The 24,102-nt window shown below is 44.2% G+C and overlaps 2 protein-coding genes across 2 annotated transcripts in view; both read left to right on the plus strand.

The window, feature by feature from the left end:
- Positions 1 to 60: 60 nt before the first annotated feature.
- LOC135240926 (uncharacterized) lies at positions 61 to 5,799 on the plus strand. The gene is made up of 6 exons (XM_064310981.1): positions 61 to 557; positions 1,466 to 1,567; positions 1,960 to 2,090; positions 2,571 to 2,732; positions 3,380 to 3,606; positions 3,960 to 5,799. The coding sequence occupies exons 1-6, from the start codon at positions 491 to 493 to the stop codon at positions 4,078 to 4,080; spliced, it is 810 nt and encodes a 269-aa protein (XP_064167051.1). The 5' UTR covers positions 61 to 490; the 3' UTR covers positions 4,081 to 5,799.
- A 435-nt stretch (positions 5,800 to 6,234) lies between these two features.
- Positions 6,235 to 24,102, plus strand: part of LOC135240921 (interleukin-1 receptor accessory protein-like 1) — a 532,714-nt gene continuing 514,846 nt past the window's right edge. Inside the window, exon 1 of the mRNA XM_064310972.1 lies at positions 6,235 to 6,930. The gene's annotated coding sequence lies outside the window, so the exon portion shown is untranslated. The remainder of the gene's footprint in view (positions 6,931 to 24,102) is intronic.

Consider the following 24,102-nt stretch of genomic DNA (forward strand, 5'->3'; position numbering starts at 1 on the left):
CAAAGCACGTCTTTATGTTAATTTGCATACATGGGAAGGGATGAGATTTAAGCGGTTCAGCGGGCCAATCATGTTGCAACAAACTCAAAGCCACGCCCGCGCGGTACTTTTCTGCTGGTCATATTAGCTGTTTTATTATCTTTCTTCATTGTAAGCGCAGCTGGTGGTTTCATTCTTACCTTAACTCGAGCTAAAACTTTAACATTGTGTTTCTTATTCACTATTTAACGTGCTAATAACAGGGTAAGATAAATAGCTCGGTTGATAGTTTGCTAACTTAGGAAAGCCACTTATCTTGCAGGGAACATTGCACTAGCTGGAATAACAAACCTTAGCACTGGCTAGCCAACTTGGGAAACGAAGACAGTTTTAAGTAGCTAAAAGCTTGAACAAAACAATCAGTCAGTAGTTATTTTAAGTTTATGCCTGTTCTATTGCATCAACTTCACTTTAGTCAGTCAACAACGAGCAAGCCACGTTTCAAACGAGAATGGCAACAGCTTATCACGAAAGACGCGTTCTGGTGGAAATCCCTGCTCCACAGCCGAAAATCGCGGGTAAGTGTCCAAAAACCCATTGAACAATATATATTTTACAACTCTATGAAAGTAAATAGTCACATCATGCCTGTCATGGAAAGCGCCATAATTTCCCTCCATCCAGACCCAGGTGGGGGAGGGGGTGCTGGGCTTTATTGTAAAGCGCGCAAGGCAAACTTGTAGGGTGCTCATTAATAACTGGAAACTCACTATATTGATGGTACTGTCTGTGAAAATGCATTTTTGATATTACATTACAGTCTTTTTTCCTGAATGGCATATTGGTGAATTGTTCTGTATGTAATTGATGTTTGGAATAATTGTCTGTGCTATGACCGGCTCTTGGCGGGGATGCGCGGACTGACCTGTTTTCCCACCAAATTGTCGTGCTTCCGGTGTACTAAAACAACAACTAAAACAAAGCATTATACTCTTTGTTATTCTTTACACATTTCACTCTGTTTGCAGACGTGTATTGATTCTTAATTTAAGATAGTTAAAAACAATTTTACAACACTGCAACACTGAGTTCAGCCTGTTAACACTATATGTACAGTAGCTAGCATTAGCTCACTTTATGCCGCCAGGTCATGTTAACTGCCCTCCCGACACGACCCTGCTCTAAAGTGCGGGTTTACTGCTGACCTTATAGCTGAGAAAGTGTCAGATTTCCTAACTATAACCTAAGGTTTCTTGCCTGCCTGGTAGATAACTATCTATGCCACAAACACAGACATAGTTGCGTTTCGACAACTGTCTGTTTACAGTAGCAAGGCTGTTGGCTATTTACTGTAAATGTATCTGTTATGTCTATGTTTTAATGCATATATTATTATAATATATATTTTAATGTTTATATTTTATGAATTTATGTCGTGCTAAGTGTAGGTGTATTTCTGCTAATCGGTAACTGCTTTTTTGTGTAGGTCACATGCGGCGATCGTACTTGGACGTGTTGAACTCGCTTGTGCAATCGTCGCCCTACACTTCCAGAGCTCAGTCCTCAAAAACACAACCCGACCGACCCAGTAAGTATGTGCGTTGAATAAGGTGTAGGCGAAGCTGCCTGTATTCCGTTTATAGCCAACTTTATTATTGTTGAAATAACACAAATGAGTTTTGGAGGAAGATTGCTCTGTGGATATTGATTTGTCTCATCGAAGTGTACATTTAATTATGTTAAGCCTGCTCATAGGATTGTACCGAGCAGACGTGCCGATTCTAAGATGAAGCGTGTTGCTTGCTCACTGCCACCCACTCCTGCTGCAAACAGACCCACTAATCCTGGTGTGAAGTGGATGTGAAAATTTAAACGTGTTTCCAGTGAAACTGGGCTGGTTCCTCTTCAAAAGCAGTGGGGTGTTCAACAGTGCCTAACAGTGTCTAAATGATGAACGTGTGCCCCTTCTGTGTGTTACAGGAGTGGGCTGCCTCGGGGGGCAGCGGGTCGCCGGGTGCGGGGGCCAGGGTGAGGACCTGCGGGGCCCCCAGATCTCCCTCTGCCAGCAGGACCTGGTGCAGCTGATCAGCTCTCTTTTCCTGCTGGAGCAGGTAAGACACCCGGATCCTCACCTGGATCCTCACCCAGCTCAAGCGAAACTGCGAAAAGCACACATGCCCCAAAAGTAACGTCTTTCCACCGATACCTATGAGAAACTAAAGCCGAATGGTTGAACAGGGCTCACGAATGCTGTGTAATATTTGCAAATGAACCTTGATTGCTGGTCTGATGGTGTCTCATTGAATAATTCCAATGGACTCTTGGTAAAACGGGGGCTTGTGCCGTGAGGGTCATGTACGTTTTTTGGCTGGACCGCTACAGCGGGACCAGCCCTGCAAACGCAAATATCTGGGACCGAGTGAGCGATGAAGTTACACCATTGGTCGGCCGAGTATACACAGTTACACCATTGGTCGGCCGAGTATACACAGTTACACCATTGGTCGGCCGGATGAAGTGTGTTAGGTCCGGCCATATACTAGGTTTTGACCTGGCCTTGTTTTGACTGCGTCTGGTTTGTTTCCGTGCAGGAGAAGAAGCGCGCGCTACGCTGTTCGGACCTGAAGCTCCTGCAGGTGGACCTGCAGCTGCGGAAGGCCAGGGTGCACAGATCTATCCCATACTCCCGCCTGGGCTCCAACAGGGACGCGCGCTGCTACAGGAAGGCCTACCCGCACCTCCTGGCTTTTAAGGTGAGCGAAGAGAAAGAGGGAGGAGTCTTTTTGGGGGGGGGGGGTGTTTTCAGGTCCTCTTCGCCAGCCACCTGCACTGTGAGGGACACCTTGGCTGTGACAGGGGTTTCTGGGTCAGAGGCCTGCAGTTGGGGAACATTTCCGGGCCATAAAACTCTGCACCTTTTATGTTGAGCACCTTAATGAAAAATGGAGGCTGTGCACAGACATGACATTTTTTATTATTTATTTTAAGAGCAAAGATGGCCCACAGGTGTCCGCAGTCTCGGTCAGCATTTCTGTTTATGCTCTTAAATCTTTTATCTTCCACATTAAACAGTGACACGCATCGGCAGCTATTAATCAAAACATTTTGGCAGTCACACAAGAAATAATTGAACATATTGAAATGGAAGTAATCATCTGAATGTGTATGATGTGGTTTCCCAGCAATGCTTGGCTTTTAAACACCAGGATTTGAGTTGAAAACTTTTTTATTTATTCATTTTTTAATTTGAAACAATGTTGTACATACAAACGTAACATATTTTGTATACAAGCAGCTGTACTTGCTGTTTGTATACGAAAGTGCTGTTGAACTTAAGCATCTAGGGGCTAGCATCTAGGCCAGTGTATCACCGTGACCTTTGCCCTTCTGTGCCCCCTAGAGCGCATGTCAGGAGGGAGGCCGGCTCCTGCTGCAGAGCCAGCAGTGGGAGGAGGCGCTAGAGCACACCCTGGTGGCCTGGAGGTATACCAGCGAGCTGCCGCAGTGGGACACGGCCAGTCACAACGCGGTAAAGGAGCAGTGCTACGCCGTTCTGGCCGCCAACTGCGCCACCGCCCTCCAGCGCGCGCCCCCGGGAGCCGACAAGGCCGGGGAGCTCCTGAGGAGGTAGGATCCCCGCGCCGCGCCCCGTTCTGTGGGTTATGGGCGTTTACCAAAAAACACGTCCAACAGGAGCGCGTCTAAGGATGAGTGAAGTGAATTGGTTTACATAAACATGTACATTTCAGCGTGTGTGAGAATCGAGGGTACATCAGGAAGTCGGGCGATCCCTCCCAGTGTATTTTCTACGGGTCATTATTCACCGGCTCTCCTGCTTTGTACTTTCGAAGGAGCCTAGTTTGTTTTTCATTCAAGTCTAAAAAAACGGAACTGCTTTTGGAAGTGTGCGTGTGAAAGAAAAGCGGTTTAAAAAAAAAGTGAATGCTGAGGTTTGATCCCCTCCTTCTCTTCTTCCCCAGGCTGAAGGCAGCTCAGGCTCACAGCCCCCTCATCTCTCCGTGTGTCCAGGAGCTGGAGAGGATTCTGGAAGATTCTGCGGCTCGTTTGGGCCACCCTGCGCTCAGAGACGATCAGTGCTAGCGCACACAGAGGACACTCACCCCCCCCCCCCCCCCCCCGCTGACCCGGGGGGTCGTCACTGTGGACCCTAACCTGGGCAAAGCGAACCCCCCTCTGACCTCACCAGCATTTCAGCGAACCCAAAGACTGAAGCCCGGCCCGGCCCGGTCCTGCTCCAGGGTCTGGCCTCTGTGCCAGAGGTCCAGAATGAGCAAATGTGTTTCCTGTGACGCACACAGTGACATCTTTAAATGTTAAAACGGAGAAATTCAGATGTTCAGAAGGTCCCACAGCCCCCCCTCCCCACCCACACCTCCACCGTCCACACATAGTTTGGGAGGTCCTCCTCCATGAGTCTGACTACTGCCCTGCAAACACAGGATCGATTCTTAAAGCTACAGGCTGTGTAACTAAGGGGCTTAAGATATCCTAAAGTGGGGGTCGCTCAGAAGAGCAGCCATTGCTTTCCAGGGCCCCTCTGTTTACCTTTTACCTTCTAAAAGCACCTTGGTGCTGGTGTTCATTCCTAAGTTTCCTGGAGCCGTTTAGGTGTTTGAGCATAAGCTTCTACGTCAGCCCAGCTCTACTCCAGGTCCTGCAGGCCGCAGTGTCTGCAGGTGTCCGCTCCAGCCGTACGCTACTCTACACCACCTGATTTCACCAGTGAGCTTACTTCCTGAACTAAGTAGGTAAAATAGTGAGTTTTGGTGGGCTGCGTCCAAAATCGCATACTACGTACTGCATATACTATCATTCAGCGCGTTTAGTGTGTGAGGAAAAGGTATATTGACTTTTTGGACATACTACATCGTCATGGAAAAGCTCCACTTCCTTTCGGCACGTTGTACGATGATGGTGTGAGACAGGTGTGCAGTGTTTTGCACAACACCACACTATGCCATTATTGGTTGATGTCTGGTTGGGTCGCGAACTATCGCAGTGCATTGTGGGATACTCATGCCAACATTGTGTACAGTGTTCGCATGCTACGATATTTCATTGAATGTAGTTCGACATCCTGGGGTTTTTTCGCATATTTCATTCATACTGTTGTTTCGGACATGTTAAAAATTATACATAGTATGTAGTACATAGTATGTAGTACATAGTATGCGATTTCAGACGCAGCCCTTGTGTAGTGCATGGTTGGAGCAAAGTAGCCCTGATTGAGGTCAAGTGCTGTTTGTGTTTAACTGTCCCAGACATGCTTTTTGCATACATGCTGTTTGTTCCCAACGCACACTTCCGTGCTGCAAGTCTGGCTTATGAGTTATGACACATACTCTTAACTTAAAAGTATTTTCATTTTTAAACATACATTTAAATAACTAAGTAAATGACAAAATGCATTACTGTTTGAAGGGATAAAACGCAAAGCATTCACGTGCAAGAAGGTGATTTTTATGCTTTTAGTTGAGTGTAATGTAGTATTTATTCAGAATTTGTTAAAGGGAAATGTGAAATGGGTGAATGTGAAGCGCTTCTGTTGCTTGTAATGACCGTTTGGGTTGTGCTTTAAACAGTACATGTCTGGGCTTTAAAGGATTTTGAGATTTTTCTTGGGTCAAACCTGTTTTTAGACCTACAGAGTGTGTTCTTGAATGTAAATATGTGAGTGAAAATTTGTATTTGTCTTTGTCACTGCTTTTTGTTGCACATTTCTGTTTCTACCCTGGATACTTGAAAGAAAAAAAAGATTTTTGATTTTTACATTAAAAATAAAGAAATATTTAAACGTAATCCTCCTGTATGTGACTTGTGCCCATCCGGGACTAGGACATTTGGGTAACAAGCCCAGTTTCCTAACCACTAGACTGCAATGAGTTGGCACCACACACTGATAGAAAGCAAAGGGATTACAAATTGCTAAAACATTTCTAAAAAGTTATTCATTCTGAATAATCAGACGAGTGTTAAATGCACATTGAGTTAAAGAGAATGAGGATACAGAGGAACAGACTGGACCAAAATGGACATTTTTAAGGAAAAACAACACAGTCTAATTAAATTGTTTTGGAGTTCATGACCAACCTAAGTATATTGGTGGTAGGAAAGCGCCAATAGTGCGTGAAGGACGCTTCTGTTTGATTCAGTTCTGTGAAGATCCCTTACATCAGAACTGGTCCCTATACTGGGAATGACTCCGCTACAAAATGCCTGACAGCGCCACAGTTTGTTCAGTCTAAAAGCCGCTCTTATCTCTGATTCTCCCTTTGCGACCTACACCAGGCATGCAGGACAATATCTGCGGTTTTTTTTTAAATTTGGGAAAGTGTCGCGAATGCCGTGCGCAACGCAACACACAGAAGGCTCGCGCTGAAAATAGGCTAGGCCTACGTTAATGATCGTGACCTTTAACCTGACGACAGGTGGGTCGCCAGCTGACGAGACACGGGCCTGTTTAACGCTCTGCGAGAACAATTTGGGATTATGAGACGAATGTTTGGACGTTTTTCGCGTGTCAAAAGTCAAGTTCATGATTCATTTATTAATGGAGTTAGGTTTATAAATGACTTAGCCGACTGCAGAGGGATATAAACTTGTTCATTCGTTTCATATGCTGCGTTTGCATACCTTTCTGTGGACACGGTCTTCTGGTTTTGATAAAAACCACCAAACCGCTGGACTGCAGTATTGGCCTATAAACGGAGAAGTCGATCTCTTTTTTTGTTCTTTCCCGTTGTGTTGAAACCCCGTTTTTGGAAGTGCCCACGCACGGAAACACGCTTTACATTTTGTTATTTTAAAGTAAACAAACTGCAACATAATAATGGAGAAAAGACAAAACAAACAAACAAACAAACACCTGAAAAGTGGACGGGGGCGGAGTACTGGGCATTCGTCGCCGGAGGACCTTCTGTTGTAGTTGAGGTAAGTGCTGATTTTTCCTTTTTGGTTGGAGTCTATTGAAACGCGTGCCTTTGGTGTGTAAACGGAGGCTCACATTGTACAGCTGAGCAATAGTAATAATTATGATAAGAAGCAGATTCCAGAAAAAAATGAGGTTCCCGGCATCTGTGCTACAGATATTAACATACTGAACTAAGGAGAAAACCGAGGCCGATCACTCCTACCATAGTCACTGTTCTAAGTCAGCTGTTGTGGTTTCCTCTATCTGAGAACATCGGTAATGTGCGCTTGCTGATTGCTTTGAGCAGTACAGCGCTTTTCAAACTTGGTCCTGGGCATTAGACTGCATCCACTGGTTTTTGTCACGGCCAATATCAATCAATTAAGGTTGTTGAAAACAGATTTTAACACGATTTTGTACATTTGCTTGTCCCTACACAGTGCAAGTTTGAATGATATGATCTGTTATCAGTAAAATCAGTAATCAGTTAAAACCAAATATTTTCCATACAGAAAACTGAAGGATTAGTTGATCTGACGGATTGAAAATCCTGATGAAGTGAATATGGAGCATTTATTCTTCATAGTGTGCATTCCTATTTTGGGCATAATATTGCCTTAAGAGAGTAGGCCAAAGTCATACTTCCTTAGGAATAAAATGTAAAAATATGTACAGTTAGTAGTGTATTTTTACAATTTAGTTTGCAATAATGTAAAACACTGGGGTGGAGTTTGTCAACCCCTGGCTTTCAGCATGGTAACAGGGACTGCAGGATTATTTCATATAACACGGTGTGATTTCATTTGTTTTATCATTAAAGAAGGAAAGTTATTTTTGGAAATAATTAATGATACAAAGGCAATAGATACTCAGATTTATTCCATATACCGTATCTGTTGCTGCCAGACATCGAACACAATGGTAATTGTGTACCGGTGTTAAATTAAGCACCGAAACAGCAAATCAAGACGACAGTGTGACACAAAGTTGATCTCAGACCTTTTCAAAAGGATAAACCTAATTACATCAGACGGCTCTGCACGCGGGGACGCGCGCTCTTCCCCCCAGAGTGTCATTTGCGCTGTTTGTATTACGGTGGATTTGCAGTTTCGTCGTTATCGCGGCGCTGGACATTCTCATTAGTTTGCTCAGAAAAGGAGAGAGAACGTGTTTGGAATAGTCTGCTCTCTTCCCAGCGGCGGTGCGCGCAAATGGCTGTTCGGCAGAGAATAATTGCTTGGTTTTTTTCTGAGGAATAATACACTTTCTGTTAGACTGAAGTTAATTGAAGTTTTACAGTGGAAGGATAAAGATGACTGATTACTTTGGTAATGTCAGAAGGGTCAAGGAACGGCACTTTCCTCACTATGCTGAACCCACCTGCCCTGCTAGGTCAGTAGAATGAATAAGACACGCTTTTCTGATGATTAACAAGTATATATTTTGTATTTAATGTTTCTATGTAAATATCAATGACTGCGAAGTATAAATAAACTCATATTTACCAAAGACATCTTGTAAAATATTAAAGTGGCTTTAATTATTTTGTGGTAACAACTGCTGTCATTTTGACGCGTGCTTATGGGCTCACAATAAGCAACTTTACGATATCCGCAAATATGAAACATTTTACTTACTGTAGGTTTGTGTGTGTCAAACGTTATAAAAATGACAGAAGACAGAAATGAAATTGGAGGACCAGCTGATATATGCCACCTTTTGGAGATGGAGGTGAAATGCTTTTGAAAGAGAAGAGCGTTAAAATGATGAAACTCTAGAATCGGCGTAAGTGATGCTAATGTTTAAGTCGCAGAGGTGCTCTGTAGAGGCACAGGTGTCCATTACAGAATGAATGCCTTTCACCGGCCCTGTAAAGTGCCGTATCTTTCACTCTGTCGATCAGATTCTTAAATCTCCTTAGAATGTCCAGTGCAGGCCAAACCATGAATCCACTTTTTTGAGTCTGAGAAATAATTCAGAACCGTTGACCACTTGATACACCTCTACCCTCACTTCCTGTAACATTTATCAGCTGCTGTTGACGTTTTACTAAAATTTTTAAATCCGAATGGCCAGCGGCACCTCTGTTCACCCAGTGCTGAAAAGCCAAGCAGGTGAGGGTGTGGGACGCACCCAGAAAACAGAACTTGCGTTGCCAGTAGGGGGCAGTCTTCCTTCGAGACCCAAATAGAACCTAGTGTGGTAATGGGGGTGTGGGGTTGTATGAAGTCTTGATTTTTTCAGCTGAGATGTTAAGCTGATCCAGACTCACTGTGATAATTCAGGGTCCCATTGCACTTCTCACAAACTGTGGAGAGTTACCTGCTGCCTTACCTGTCCAAATTCTCAACCTGGCCACCAAGTCATGTATCAGGTTAATTGGTGGGGTGGTATCCTCCCCTCTCCACCACACCTCAGGTGGGGGCTACACATTGGTATTGGCTGAGGTGAAGTCACCCCCATTTGAAATCCTGTTCTCACTGTGATGGTCACAGGCTTAAACTGGGTATTACTTGTCTGTAGGGCACAGTTTGCAAATGTAGAGAGAAAGTTTACCAACCAACACACTCAAGTACCCAAAGTCATTATTTTTTTAAGGAAGAAATAGTCTACTGTGTTTTGATTTCCCCCCCAAAAAAAACAGTGATGGCAGCAAAAAGAATTTGCCAATAAGCAGCAAGAAAAGTTGCCAGTTTTTTTTCTTCTTCTGTTGTCCTGAATACATGAGCTTGGTTTGGGGATGAGTGAAAATTCCGTATGAAGTTTATTTTGGTTTGATTTTCGAAACAAACAGGAGTCACTGCGTATTGCACCCAAACTTTCAAGCCGTCATTCAGTGACTGACACACGTGCATCATCTGCCCCACACGGAAGCAAGTCAAAAGCCCTCTAACGAGGAGACGGCAAGCCAAACTTTTAAAAAGGGGGGGGGGGGGACAAAGCCCCTCTGGAAGACAAACACAGCAGAAATATTTATGAGGGGGTAGAACTGAGAAAAAAACAAACAGGCTTTTCACATTCTTTGGGAAATCAAAAGCACACAATCTCCCCACCCCCCCCCCCATCCTACCGCCCCCCCCCCCCCCCCCAACCCACGCCCCAACCAGTATCTTTGGCCACGTCCACAGACCGTCATCAGTCATCAGCGCTTCAGTGGGCCCGTGTGCTGCCAGGGAAGCGGTGCCTGCTGCTTCCTTTCTGTTGATGTTCAACCAGCTTATTTCAGACCATTTGTTTACTGCCCCCCCCCCTCCCCCCCTCCCCCATCCCCATCCCCATCCCATACAACACAGATCTCGCAGTGGATGGTGTATAATTCCAGGTATAATTGATTTCTCAGATGGATTCATATCCGCTAATAAGCTCATCGGTAATTGAGGAAAAATCCAACAGCCCTAATGCTGCCTGTACGGATCGACTGTATTAAACACGACGAGCAAGAAGCTCCTGAAAACTTAGTGCCAGACGTTTCAAGGCGAGTTTTATCCAATCAAATGTTCTGCGTCTGATGTGGTGTGGCATGGTGCGTGGTATGGTGCGTTGTGGCCTGGTGTGTGGTATGGTGTATTGTGGCATTGTGTGTGGTATGGTAAATTGTGGTTTGGTGTTTGGTGTGTGGTATGATGTGGTGTGTTGTATGGTATGGTAAATTGTGGTTTGATGTGTAGTCGAAGTTGTGGCATGGTGTGTGGTATTGGAAGTTGTGGTATTGAGTGTCGTATTGTAAGTTTTGAGTTGTATTCATATGAGTGATATTCCGTATGTCTTCAATCTTGTTATGGGTTATGCTGCATTGAGTTCTTGTCATTTTCACTTCCTTTTTCTTGTTGTATATTTGTAAATAAAATTTGAAAATAGTATGTGTTTCTACCCACTCCAACCATCTTATAGCCTCTTGAATGTTGTGAATTTTATTGCCGTACTATCTCATTGAAGATAAATGCCATCTGTCAAGCCTGAATTTGTTAAGTTCTTTGTCTCTTCAACTCTCACATTCTCAATCACACTGCCAAAACTAAATAAAAACATTAATTATGCTCACCACTCAAACGACCCTGCAATGGAGCAGGGCCTGTAGCCTTTTTTAGAGACTGTCAATGATATAAATACTTGAAAGATGTGGTTTGAAAAAAAAAGTGCATTCTGCCCTACGAACGTTTGGTGAAAACGAGCACTGGAACGGTGTACTAAAATCAGGCTCTATAAAACGGAAAGGGGAAGACGAGTAGAATTTCAAATGAAAAACGTGTATTGCTGTGCCTCGCTGATTACCGCCTGGGAACAGCGTGTGCTAATGTGTTGGGTTTTTTCTTCTCATTTTTTGAGGCAGATGTTGCTGATTATCTTGTTAACGATCGAGGGTTACGCCGTTATTTTTGGAAGACACTATCTGACTGAAGGTGCTTGGATATTCGCCGTAGAAAAAAAAAAAAACGGGGAACAAATAACCTCATTATGCCTTGGAATGCATGGAGTGCTAATTACCGAAGCGCCCACAGAGACATTTCTACCCATTCACACATTGCCGAGGTACTCAGGGATTATAATTCCTGCACAAAGCAAATAATAAAAAACGCACACCGGGCAAATCAATCATCGTACTTATACATAAAACATAAATAACTGGGATGAAGGCGAGGATGAGCAGGTTTTGTCCTGGAGGGTTTATTCGCTCTTGATCCAATTTTCCAGAGTGGCTTCCGTGCTGTGTTGAGTCTTTTTTTCCCCGACTCTAATTACGGCACAGAATAACCTGAGACGAGGTCGTGCGACGTAATGTAGGATGTGGTTATGAGACAATATTTAGCCTACTTTGTATGAGAAATGTAGCCTACATAAAGCTCAGTTCTGTCTCCTGTTTTACCAGTTTCCGACGTTCTCTACACGTATAACACTGAAACAGCTAATAAAAATTTATTATCATATTATTTTTATTCGATAGGACTACTTCACGTTATATAAAATCTAGCAACAATATTTTTTTAATAAAGTAAATACTGTTTGGTTCACACGTGCATTGTGGACTGTGTCGTTAATCTTGCTGTTTAATATATTGTAGGTCGAGGCTTGCGTTTTTAATACAATTTAGCGTGTAGAATTGTAGAATTTTTTTGCAGTGAATTCTAAGCATAATTTATTCTGAAATAATCTATACCAGTGGTTCTCAAACTCGGTCCTGGGATACCACTGTGTTTGCTGGGTTTCGTTCCTTACAAGTGCAGTCCCAGAATTTTAACAAGCAGTTTTGTCTTTAATTTTTCCTTAATGTGTCCCAATTAGCCTATGCTTGGCACGTTTATAGGAATTATTTACCCTCTTAAGCCACATTGTCAGAAATAGCTATGCATACCATTAAGAATAAAAGTCCCATACTCACACTGTGCAATATTGCAAACGATTACATAAAGAGAGTGAGCCTACTAAATGTTTTAACTGATCAAATTAAAGACTGAGGTTAATCAGTGAGCTCCTAATTGGTGAAAGTGTGGACACGGCCACTAAAACTAACCATTAGGTAGCCTAGATAATGAAGAATTCGAAGACAAAGCAAATGATAACGACCTGAACTTGCATTGTGTTAATAAGTGGAAGGAAAACATAATGAAAGAACTTAAACGCGTGTTCAGCTGCCTGATTAGAAACCTATTTACCCCAGTCGTTAAATTGATCAGTTAAAAAAATTAGTTACCTCTTCTAATGTAACTAGTTTCATTGTGGTACAATAAGCGTAATAAGCGTCTCACAGTGGGATCTGATCGCTGGTGAGTTTCATTTTAGATCTGGTTTGGACGCGGCTAGGTCCCCTGGAAGCCTGATTCTACATCAGCACTCATACTGAGACTGACTTTCACTCCATGCTCCCCGTAGAGCGCGCGCTGCGCTTCCCTGTTGCTGCCGTCGGGTGGAGCCCGTGGCGCGCGCAACCAGGGTGCGTTCGGTGTTTTGCTGGTTCACCTCGGCGGTGTGGAATCGCTGGATCGGAAGGTTTGACGACTGTGTGTGTGTGTGTGTCATTGTAATATAGAGAGGTCAAGTTGTATGAAAAATTTTCGCATTACTTGTACATTATCTATGCGACAATGTAGAGGACAATTCGTCGCGCATTTTCGTAAAGCCAAACGAAAACAGAAACATGTATTCGTTTTAGTTCTATTTCCGAGAAAAGAGAGCGACGCATATTGAACTGGGCCCAAACACTCTCTTCTTTATTTCAATAAACACAGGGAGATTATTCTAGTATCCAAAGAAATACAGTGCAAAAAGGCAACAAAAATAGTAGGCTACTTATTTTCTCAGAACATTTTCAGTCAAAACTTATGACTTATGACTTTTGGTCTGGAGGAAGAACGGCTTATTTCAGCCGGAGTTCTTCCATCAACTCCAGTTTGCCCCTATTTGTGTTAGCACCACAAAACATCTGCGATGTAGATTAAATTGTCACTCTCCCAATTAATGGAGTTCCCTGTGCCTTACTGATAGCAAGCATTGTTAAAACGATGGACGAGTTATTGTGTTTGCGTCTACGATTATTGGAAACGCGGTTAAATGGATTACTCCATCTGCAAGACCTTGAATTCAGTAATGGGTCCGATAATTATTTGCAATCTTTAACGGGAAACCAGTCTGAATGGGGGAGAGGGGGGTGTATATTTGGCAAAGCAATCATTTCTTTTTGCTCTTTTTGCTCCTAGAATTATATTGTTACTGAAAAATTAGTTGGCGTCATGGTTGTGCATTTTGAATGGTGTAATACAACAAGTTAAACTCCTGAAATATTTTTTTTAAAGCATGTAAAATCTAACAAAAACAGTGCAATCGTACGAAGCCTCTGAAGCTCGATGGTACAAATCCTTTAATTCTGCACTCTCCATCCAGAGTACATGTTCATTGGTCTGTGGTAGGACTGTGTCTTGATTACCTGTAAATGATCACATGATCACCCCTTTTATTCTGGAAATCTTTTAATAATTTGCTGGTCCTCCTGTATGGCTGTATAAATGTCCCTGTTCCCTTTCTCTCTCTTTTCCTCTCACACACACACACACTGAGAAATCTTTGTTAAAATGCTACAATATACAATACATGCACACATGAGCATGCCAAGAAATATAGATTTTAATGCTACAATGTGCATGCTTTGCATGTACACACACACACACACACACACGTGTATTTGTATATGCTGCCTAGCAACCTTGGTCTCTTTCTTAATAACAAACATTTCTTAATGGCTGATGTTTAGATTTCTGTTGGACTTAATACAACAATGTTTAATGATCTATAGTGCAATTAAGATTAGTTTTATGGAGAATTTATGAGCGTGCGGTATTAAAGTGTTGCCTGAGTTTCTCAGTCTACGTGGAGAGAAATCTGGTCCATCTCACTTTCTGTGCCTGGAGGAACTGAACCAAGACCTGATGAAAAAATAAACACTGAAAGCCTCAATTTTTAAAATGAGACGGAGGGCAGACACTTTCGTTGGATAAATACTGTCTTTAATAGATGGGGAGCAATGAGGAGTAGTGGTTTGAGGAGCTGGGTTCATATCCAGTTGGTTGTTGTGGGTTCAGATCCCAGGCAGAGCAACACCCCTTTAGCCAGCTACTGAAACTAAATTGCTTCAGTAATCATGCAGCCAACGGGCAGTCATTAAAATGGTGGTGATGCAAGTCACCCTGTGTAAGAGCATCAGCCATGCAAAAAATTAACATTAAAAAAACAAAAAAAATGCCAAATTATAGCCAATAACAATAACTCCAGTGGCGTGTGGGTGGGGCCTGTCTGCTTTAGAGCGCTCATAGCTTCTCACCATAAAGTTATGATTTTTGGCTGATACGTTTGCGTCTGGGGGTGCAGGATTAAATGGACAGCTTATTGCGCTTTTATCCAAGGCTTTACATTGATCCTCATTGCCAGAGCATAGGGTTGGTGTCTGCCCCGAGGACCTTGCATGCCAGGGCGGGTTTGAACCGCAACCCTCCGACTGCCAGAAATCGTCTTACCTGAGCTATCGCCCTGAGACTGTGATTTTCGGTGTGAATTTTTTCCCCAATTTAATCTGAATGTAATAGAACCAGACTTGTGTGAGGAGATTAAACATTAGAAGCGATCGCAGCTTGCAGTTTTGTGTGCACGAAGTCGCCAGGGAGTCTTAGAGCTCAGCTGTTTTTTTTTTTTTTTTTTGTTTGTTTGTTTTTGGGGGTTGGGGGGGATATCCACGCAGCTCGTACGGGGGCTCTGCTGTGTCTGCAGACCCGACTGTTGTGCATTATCCCCGGGGAAGGAGTGTGTGATGCTGTGACGGCCATGTTGGGAGGGGCGGGGGGGTGGGAGGGAGAAAAGAATTCCGCACGACCTTGTTGAGATTTCAAACTTGTAAATGACAACTTTGCGCATTTATAATGACTTCTGTATTCATGAACACCTGCTTTTTTTGTTGACCTGGGGAACGAACAGAACGAAACGGCATCTTAAGCAGCGGAAATTAAACTTTTGTCTGTTGCTGCACGGGACGCGATGAAGAGGACTCTGCTCGGAGTGGTAAAGTCAGTTTGAAGTGGCGAAGTCTTTGGGGAGTGGTAAAGTTTTATAGGAATGGCAAAGTCATTTGGGAGTGGCGAAGTCAATTGGGTGTGGAAAAGTCTTATAAGAGTGGTAAAGTTTTATAAGGAGTGGTAAAGGTAGATGGGTTTTTATCAAATCCAGACTATGCCAGTGCTGACTGTATCTAGCAGCTCTACAAAATTGCAGTACGGAATTGACCTCAGTGCACCCAGATAAGGGGGGATTTCAGTCCGCAGGATGTCTGTGACTCATCGTGCAGCAGTGCCCCCTCCCCTCACCCCCCCCCCCATGCCCCCCCGGGTCACTTGGACACTGGCAGTCTGCCAGCACAGTCAGCAAATGAACAGTCCTCCTGACTCAATGTGTGTGAGGGTGTGTGTCATCAGTAATTTTACAGTATGAGCTTCAGCTTCAGTGGAGAGTGTGTGTCATCAGTAATGTTGCAGTATGAGCTTCAGTGGAGTGTGTGTGTCATCATTAATATTACAGCATGAGCTTCAGCTTCAGTGGAGAGTGTGTGTCATCAGTAGTTACAGTATGAGCTTCATCTTCAGTGGAGAGTGTGTGTCATTAATGTTACAGCATGAGCTTCAGCTTCAGTGGAGAGTGTGTCATCAGTAATGTTACAGTATGAGCTTCAGCTTCAGTGGAGAGTGTGTGTCATCAGTAGTTACAGTATGAGCTTCATCTTCAGTGGAGAGTGTGTGTCATTAGAGATGTAAGTAGCATGTTGATGGTTTAGTAAAATGGAAAATGTGTGGTCCTTTTGGGTGTGGTGTGGGTAGATAGGTGCAGTATGAGTAGACTGGTGTGGTTTGGTCAAGCTAGCCATCCCTTGGCCTACAGGTGTTTGTGTGTGTGTGTGTGTGTGTGTGTGTGGAATGTCTACCTTTGTGACGGTTGAACCTGTTCTGTTGTGTCCTTCTGCACGTCTGTTGCTCAGAACTGACTGTTCTTAGGCTCCCTAAAAAAAAAAATTTAAAAAAAAAGTCCAGCTGACAGGACCTGGCAGCAGCGAAGCTCTCAAGGCTGACCTTCAAACCGAAGAAGGGATTAAAGGAGAATAACGCCGTGGTCTTGGCAGGCTCGGAGACAAACGGAGCCGAGCCCGAGACGATTATGACAGGGGTGCATGCTGGGTATTTGTTCTGCTTGCTGACACGGCCGCTGGGTAAGTGGGCTGCCTCTGTCTTAGTTCAGCACCACTGGGGGGGCTTCAGTCTGAAACCTCTGCTGTGACCAGTCGAGCCGTTATTGGTAAAATATTCGGTGACTCTTTTACCTCTAGCAGGTCCTCGTATTTCCCACGTCGCTTCTCTTCAGCGCGCGCGTAAACATTACGTTCAGCTTGTAAAAAAAATTAAGGTTATGAAAATTGTGATCGTCGGCAATCGTTACCGATACAGGTACGGCATTATTTACACGAGAGACATGGCGTCCCGTTTCAGTTGTGTTATGAAGGGTATTTGCTCAGTGCTGGCCATGCGGTTATGACCATGCATTCTGTGGCATTCGCGGAATTAGCGCTACAGTGTCAGATTGTGTGTCGCTATCTATTCCCGCCTCGAAATAGGAGAACGTGTACGCAGCTGTAGCCAGAAACATCGCAAAAAGTGCAACCGGTGTAATGCCGTCTACTATAAAAATGTTAGTATGTCAGTATTTCAACCTGTCAGCTGTATGTATATGGGAATGATGTCCATCCTTCATAACCGTTTGCGGTGGTGAAAGTCTAACGGCGAAGAAACGAGACGGATGAACAAACAGAACGGCAACGCCGACAACAAATCACCGGGAAACCTTGCCGGTATAGTGCCAGTAAACATTTGTGAGCCCATTCTCACTATTGCGTCAGCCGCAGGGTCAGTGATAAAACCCCCATTTTTTGTCGATGGGGCCTCTCTCTCCTTTCTCTGTCCTGTCATTTCATGACTCTCAATAGTTCCTCTCTCCCTCTCACTTCTCTCTCTCCCTCTCTCTTTCTCTCTCTCTCTGTCTTTTTTAAGCCCCCTCTGTCTCTTTCTTTGCTCTCTCCTCTGCTCTCTCCTCTTTCTCCCTCTCTGTTTTTTGGATGGCCTCGTTCTTCCGCTTTCCCTGTGTCTCTCCTCTCTGTTGTCTGTTGTGTGTGTGTGTGTGTGTGTGTGAGTGTGTGATTGTGTGTGTGTGTTGGTGTGTGTTGTGTGTGTGTGTGTGTGTGTGTTGTGTGTGTTTTGTGTGTGTGTGTGTGTGTGTGTCTGGTATAGTGCCGTATAGCTCCATCAGTCAGTCTGGGGTCTTCTCAGGTTCTTGGCAGTGAAGCAGCAGGTTGTGCTGATGATGTTTTCATGCATGGGGGGGGAAATGGACCCTTTCCTGGCCTCTCAGAGGGAGCAGCCATCCCGCTCCCCCCTTCCCTGAGCCCCCCGAAGAGCTCCGCTCGCCCCTCTCTACAGTTTTTGGGGAGAGAGGTGTGAAATTGGGGTTGCCCTGGAAACGGGGCGCATTGTGATGCTGCCTGGTCCAGCTGATGCTTTCCTGCTTACTAATATGAGTATTGAGTGGCTGCTGAATGCAGAGCCAATCAATCAGTCAGTCAATCTGTCAATCAATCAATCAATCAAATACTTTATTTATACAGGGAATCCATTACAAGGGGGCCCTGACTACAGCAATGAGCAGACGCATAAGTCCAATAAAAACAATTCCATAAATGCACAATAAAATAATGGCATGTTTGTGTGTGATGACGGGCACAGGGCCATTCTGTCTGTCTGTCCGTCCGCCTGTCTGCCTGTCTTCCTGTCTGTCCGTCCACCTGTCTGCCTGTCTTCCTGTCTGTATGTCTGCCTGGCTGCCTGGCTGTTTCTGTGTGTGCCTGCCTGTCCGTCCGTCCGTTTCTGTGTCTGTCAGTCTGTCTGTCTGTTTCTGTGTGTGTCTGTCCGTTTCTGTGTCTGTCTGTCTGTGCGGGCTCTGGGCTCTGTGTGACGGACAGAAACACAGCCCCGAGACTCTCCAGTGTAACGGCGGGAAATGTGCTGATCCAGGCAAACGCTGAACGTCAGGCAGCGTCAGGTGTCCCACACCTCCGGGGAAATGACAGGGTGAGGGGAGGATTGTGGGTAATGAAGCGTTGGTGAACGGCCCTGGGAGGTGAGGCCTTGTCTGCGTATTATATTAGCAGAACCACGCTAACCCCCCCCCCCCACCGACCGCTGAAGAACGCGGCTGCTAAGTGGATCTTTACAAGACTAATGTGTCTGACAAATGCATTTGACGTGCCAGCTGGAAGAGCGTTCAGACAAGACACCTCTGTTCTGCACCCCTCAAAACCAATCTCATCATTATCCCCATTTTTGGGAACCCCCCAAACAAAGGCACACATCAAAGGGGGAAGAAAAGAAAGGAAGAAAAAAAAAAAGTGTTTCCACAATCCAATTTTTTCTTTTCACACCAAAAGTGTTCCTTAGCCGTGTGCCTGGCTGCTGTTGTACGCAGGTAGTTGTAAAATTCTGTAAACATTAAAAAACGTAAATTGAGTGTGTACTGTTGCCTTTAACCTGAATTGTCGATGCACAGTGTTTTCCCGGTATTGTTTTATAGCCAAGCTCACGCTTGAATGCTCTTAAAATAATGTTCCAACTTTCTTTCTAATATCAAACCTCCTCGAGCCGTCTATCTTTCACCTTGCTAAATAAAGCCGTCCTGTGTTCCTGCCGCATGCAGCTTTTTCTAACCAGTAGCTTTATTTGTCATTTTTTTGGCCTTTCTCTTTTACCCCCCTGTTTTGTGTGCCCTGGCCACAACCTCCACTATCATTTGGGGAGCACAGATTGGTGTGTGTCCAGTTTCGAAACTTACCAGACTGTGGAACCCACCCATGCAGTAGAATAGAACCTTTACAGATACCGGACTGTGGAACCCACCCATGCAGTAGAATAGAACCTTTACAGATACCAGACTGTGGAACCCACCCATGCAGTAGAATAGAACCTTTACAGATACCAGACTGTGGGAACCCACCCATGCAGTAGAATAGAACCTTTTCAGATACCAGACTGTGGAACCCACCCATGCAGTAGAATAGAACCTTTTCAGATACCAGACTGTGGAACCCACCCATGCAGTAGAATAGAACCTTTTCAGATACCGGACTGTGGAACCCACCCATGCAGTAGAATAGAACCTTTTCAGATACCGGAATGTGGGGCTCACCCATGCAGTAGAATAGAACCTTTTCAGATACCAGACTGTGGAACCCACCCATGCAGTAGAATAGAACCTTTTCAGATACCAGACTGTGGAACCCACCCATGCAGTAGAATAGAACCTTTACAGATACCGGAATGTGGGGCTCACCCATGCAGTAGAATAGAACCTTTACAGATACCGGAATGTGGAACCCACCCATGCAGTAGAATAGAACCTTTACAGATACTGGACTGTGGGGCTCACCCATGCAGTAGAATAGAACCTTTACAGATACCGGACTGTGGGGCTCACCCATGCAGTAGAACTGTGCCTTAACTGTCACCCACCCCCCCTCCCTCTGCTCCTCCCTCTCCTTGTTCTCCCCTTGCCACCTCTGGCAACAGCGGTCTGGAAGATTGTAGAAAACAACTGCATTAGTTATTTGAACATGTCCAAAGCTGTTTTCACTGTCCGCCTCAAAAGTATTTACTTAGACGAGTGATTTCTTCCAAGGCCTCCAAATGCTGAGTCTTTTGTTTAGGCCTAATCATTGCAAAATAAATTTTTGTTGTAAAACAACGACTTTATTAGGTATAAAGTCTTGAGCTTTTTTGCCGGTGCATAACATTCCCGGCATGGTTTGTTTGTGCAGGAGGAACACTGCATGTCCTTTTATGCAAGCTGAACAACCTATACACTGTTAGAGGTTTAATTTCATTGGATAAAATGCTTCTCCGTCATTACAATAACAGCTTGTCATTGGCTGCCTGTGTACAGGGCAGTTGTTATGCCCTCAATGTTAAGTCGTTGCTTGTGCATGGAAGGTCCCATTGGCTATACTTAGGGTTGCCTGGCCAGTACTGGTCAGAGAACCTTATAGGTGGGCTCATTTTGTTCCAGAGAATACGTATAAACCAGACACAGTAACATTTCTTATGTACGCAGTACTGTGTGCATCCAACAGGGACAACTGCGACAATTCCTCTGGAGAATTGCTAAGTAAACAATGGATATTCTATCAATGTTTCTCTGAGAGAGCACATTTTTGGGACAAAAAAAATACTATTGATTTTGTTTGCTGGACCCCTGCCGTGATAGGGATACAGACTTTACCGTGTTTCGTGTTGTCTGTGGATTTCCAAATTGTATAGGTAAGGTGAGGACCCCCCCCAAGCCTGTTTTGCCATCCTCACGTTACAAAATGAGGAGCCGTTGTCGTTTACATTGGCATCGTAAAATAGTTCATCGAAAGAACCGTGAGTTTTAACGCTTTTGAAGCGGTATGTTATGTAGCCAGAAAATGTAATGAATGCAAATTAACTCACGTAAGGGGTTAACAGATAGCAGACTGTGGGTCCCATCCATGCACTTATATGGCGGAGTGTAGCACAGTGAGTAAGGAACTGGGCTTGTAACCGAAAGGTCGCAGGGTCGATTCCCGGGTAAGACACTGCCGTTCTACCCTTGAGCAAGGTACTTAACCGGAATTGCTTCAGTATATATATCCAGCTGTATAATTGGATACAATGTAAAATGCTGTGTAAAAGTTGTGTAAGGCGCTCTGGATAAGAGCGTCTGCTAAATGCCTGTAATGTAATGCACTAGAACTGTGCCTTAACGGGATGAGACACCCAACAGCCACCTGGTAGGTGACATCATTGCATCTGGTTTACGTGCCCCCCCCCCCCACACACACACACACTGCTGGAAGCCCCCCCCCACCCCCCCATTCTAGCACCTCAGTCTCGTCTGAGACAGTGGACTCATTAGCTTGCCCCAGTCGCAGATGGCCATTTTACACATCGCTGCTACTGACAAATTAACTAGGAAGGCCGTTTACCCAGCCTTATTTTTGCAGCGTTTCCCCTTCAGTGGCCTCAAGGGGGCGCTGTAACCCCTCTCGCCACCTCCCCCGGCCGTCAAGTTTAGCCATTTTGTCACATTTTTCATAATGTTTACAACATGCAAAAAAAAAAAAAAATCTGCTTCTGAGCAACCACCTTGTTTGTTCCATTTCAGAAAATGATTGAAGGGTTCTTCGCTGAGCAGGGATCCTTTGGCAAGTGTCCAGACGGATGTATTTATGCATCAAGTGAACATTTGCCAACTTTAACCAATTACAGATTTTACTTGCTGCTGTCACCTTCCAACCACCTTTCCATTCTCCGGGAGGATCTTGCACGTGCTCAGACTGGAAAGCAAAGTCTATATAGTCTATACCTGTACGCTGGTTTCATTTGCCAAACAATTAGGCCTCCTGTCATTTCCCCCAATTTCAGATGCTTTGACAAAAAAAAAAAAAAGTCATCCGTCATTTCGGAAGACAAGAAAATGAATTGTTCCAATAACAAGAATCAAGAACTGTAACCAATACGCCCAAAAACACACAAAGCATTGACTGCATACTGATGCCCACTTAAAAGCTAGGCCTCGTTCCCTGTGGCAGAAACCAAGATAAGTTGCCTGAAGAATTCATGACAATATGAAAATATGAAATATTTCCAAAGGAAAGATGCATATTTCTTTTTTTTTTCTTCTTTAAAAAAAATAAATACATTGGCCTCCGAGCATGGGACTGTGTATATCGAATTCCCACCTCAATCCTGAATGCCCGACTATCTGCAACTGCAGCCTTGTTCCGTGCGCGAACCACCCTGCCAATTTAGGGCGCGCCGAAACGTCTGCGGTTCCCTTGAGAAACCCGGTGCTGCCAGCTGCTAGTTTTCATGTTGCGGAACTCTACTAAGCTTGCACAGAGTGGAGTCAGAGGAGGACCTTTCACGCACGTCTCTGTGTGAAGTGCCCTACAAGTGCCCCTTTCAGGCAGCGGAGCTCTCTGGGGGGAGTGATGGAATTCTAATCGCTGCCTTGACTGATCCCTCCCATACCCTGGGCAGTGCAGGTGCCAACAGAGCTACTGGGCGCAGTCGGCACTGGCACGGTCCGGATTCGGTTCGAGTCCGTGAGGCTCATCCGTGCACCGGAACGATGCCTATTTCTGATCAAATAGGAGAGTGATGTTTTTGGGCATCACAACTGACATTATTATAATGTGCTTCTTAACTGTAAGAAGAAACTGAAGCTAGTTACTTTCAGTAGTCAGCGCAGCTGGCCATCTAATTCATACCTAGTTGGACAACTAAAGGCTATAGGTTACAATCTGAGAGCTGTGACAGGAATAGCCTTCTGTAAATGTTAATTATATCTTTTCAGAACACCTTTCTTCTCCCTGTAATTCTGTTAAAATACAGTGCCTTCATATTAATGTCACCACGTCACAGCATTCTGAGAATGTTTATTAATATCTTTGATTATTTCAGAAAATGTTTTATTTTAGCTTTTGCATAGTTTTGGCTTAATGAGTATTTTTGCACCTCAGACTATAATTTCATTAATTATGGAATTGTTGATATGGGGGGGGGGGGGGGGGGGTTGGATGGATTTTCAACCCTTGCTTTCAGTTTGACAGATTAAAGGGAAATATTTTATATGATATATAGATATGTCCAATGTAATCATCAATAAGACAAACGTCAATCAATAGGGACCTTTTCTGTGCTGTTGTCACCTGATGGAGTCTGATGGAGTTTCCCTCATCAGAAAGCCATGGAGAAGCTCGTCCTCCTCCTCCTCCTCCCCCCCCCCCCCCCCCCCCCGACTTCCGATAGGGTTGAATGCTCTGATGATGCCTACATAAACTGCAAGAAGAATCTGAGCGTTTGCCCCCATTTTTATTGTTGTTTCTGGAATTTAAGAAAAACTCAAGCAAAACCTTGGTTTATGTGAACAATTATTTTGTTTTATAGCAGACCTGCAGGCATGGGTTTTTATTTAGATATTCGTGTTGGATGCACACACCGCTTACATTCAGTGTTTAATAAAACTACTCCTCCCCCCCCCCCCCTCCCCCCATCCAGGCGACTGCCCCCCCCCCCCAAAAAGAAAATGTCGAAGAAGCACAATTTCATCCGAACATTATAATATACTAAGAAACTAACTTTCTTTTTTGAAATGATATTTTTGTGGTTGGACAGAATTGAAACATTTGTTGCGAAATAATAATGAATGTGGAATGAATGTTATTCAAAGTAAAAATGAAAGTGAATATGCTAATTGAGAAGATTCGGCCATTATTCATTTAACATTGGAGATGACCTCTCATAAATCATCACAGAAGAGGGTAATCATAAGCATAAATATTAAAATATTATATTATATATGAAAACCTTGGAACAACATATTGTGTTTCAGAGCTGCAGAGCTATTCAGACAACGCTCTTTTTGTCACATACTCTTTGTCTTCGCTCATTATATAACTGTCAAGTCAAAGAATTCTGTAAAATCCTTTCCCTAATCAGCAGGTAGTGGTATATGTTTTGTGTTAGTGCTGTGGTGGTGGGTGGTGCCATATGCGGGTTCTGGGCCAGTGGGCAGGGCTCTATGTGGGTTCTGTACCAGTG

This window comes from Anguilla rostrata, chromosome 15 (genome assembly GCF_018555375.3).
Source record: "Anguilla rostrata isolate EN2019 chromosome 15, ASM1855537v3, whole genome shotgun sequence".
Taxonomy (NCBI): Eukaryota; Metazoa; Chordata; class Actinopteri; order Anguilliformes; family Anguillidae; genus Anguilla; species Anguilla rostrata.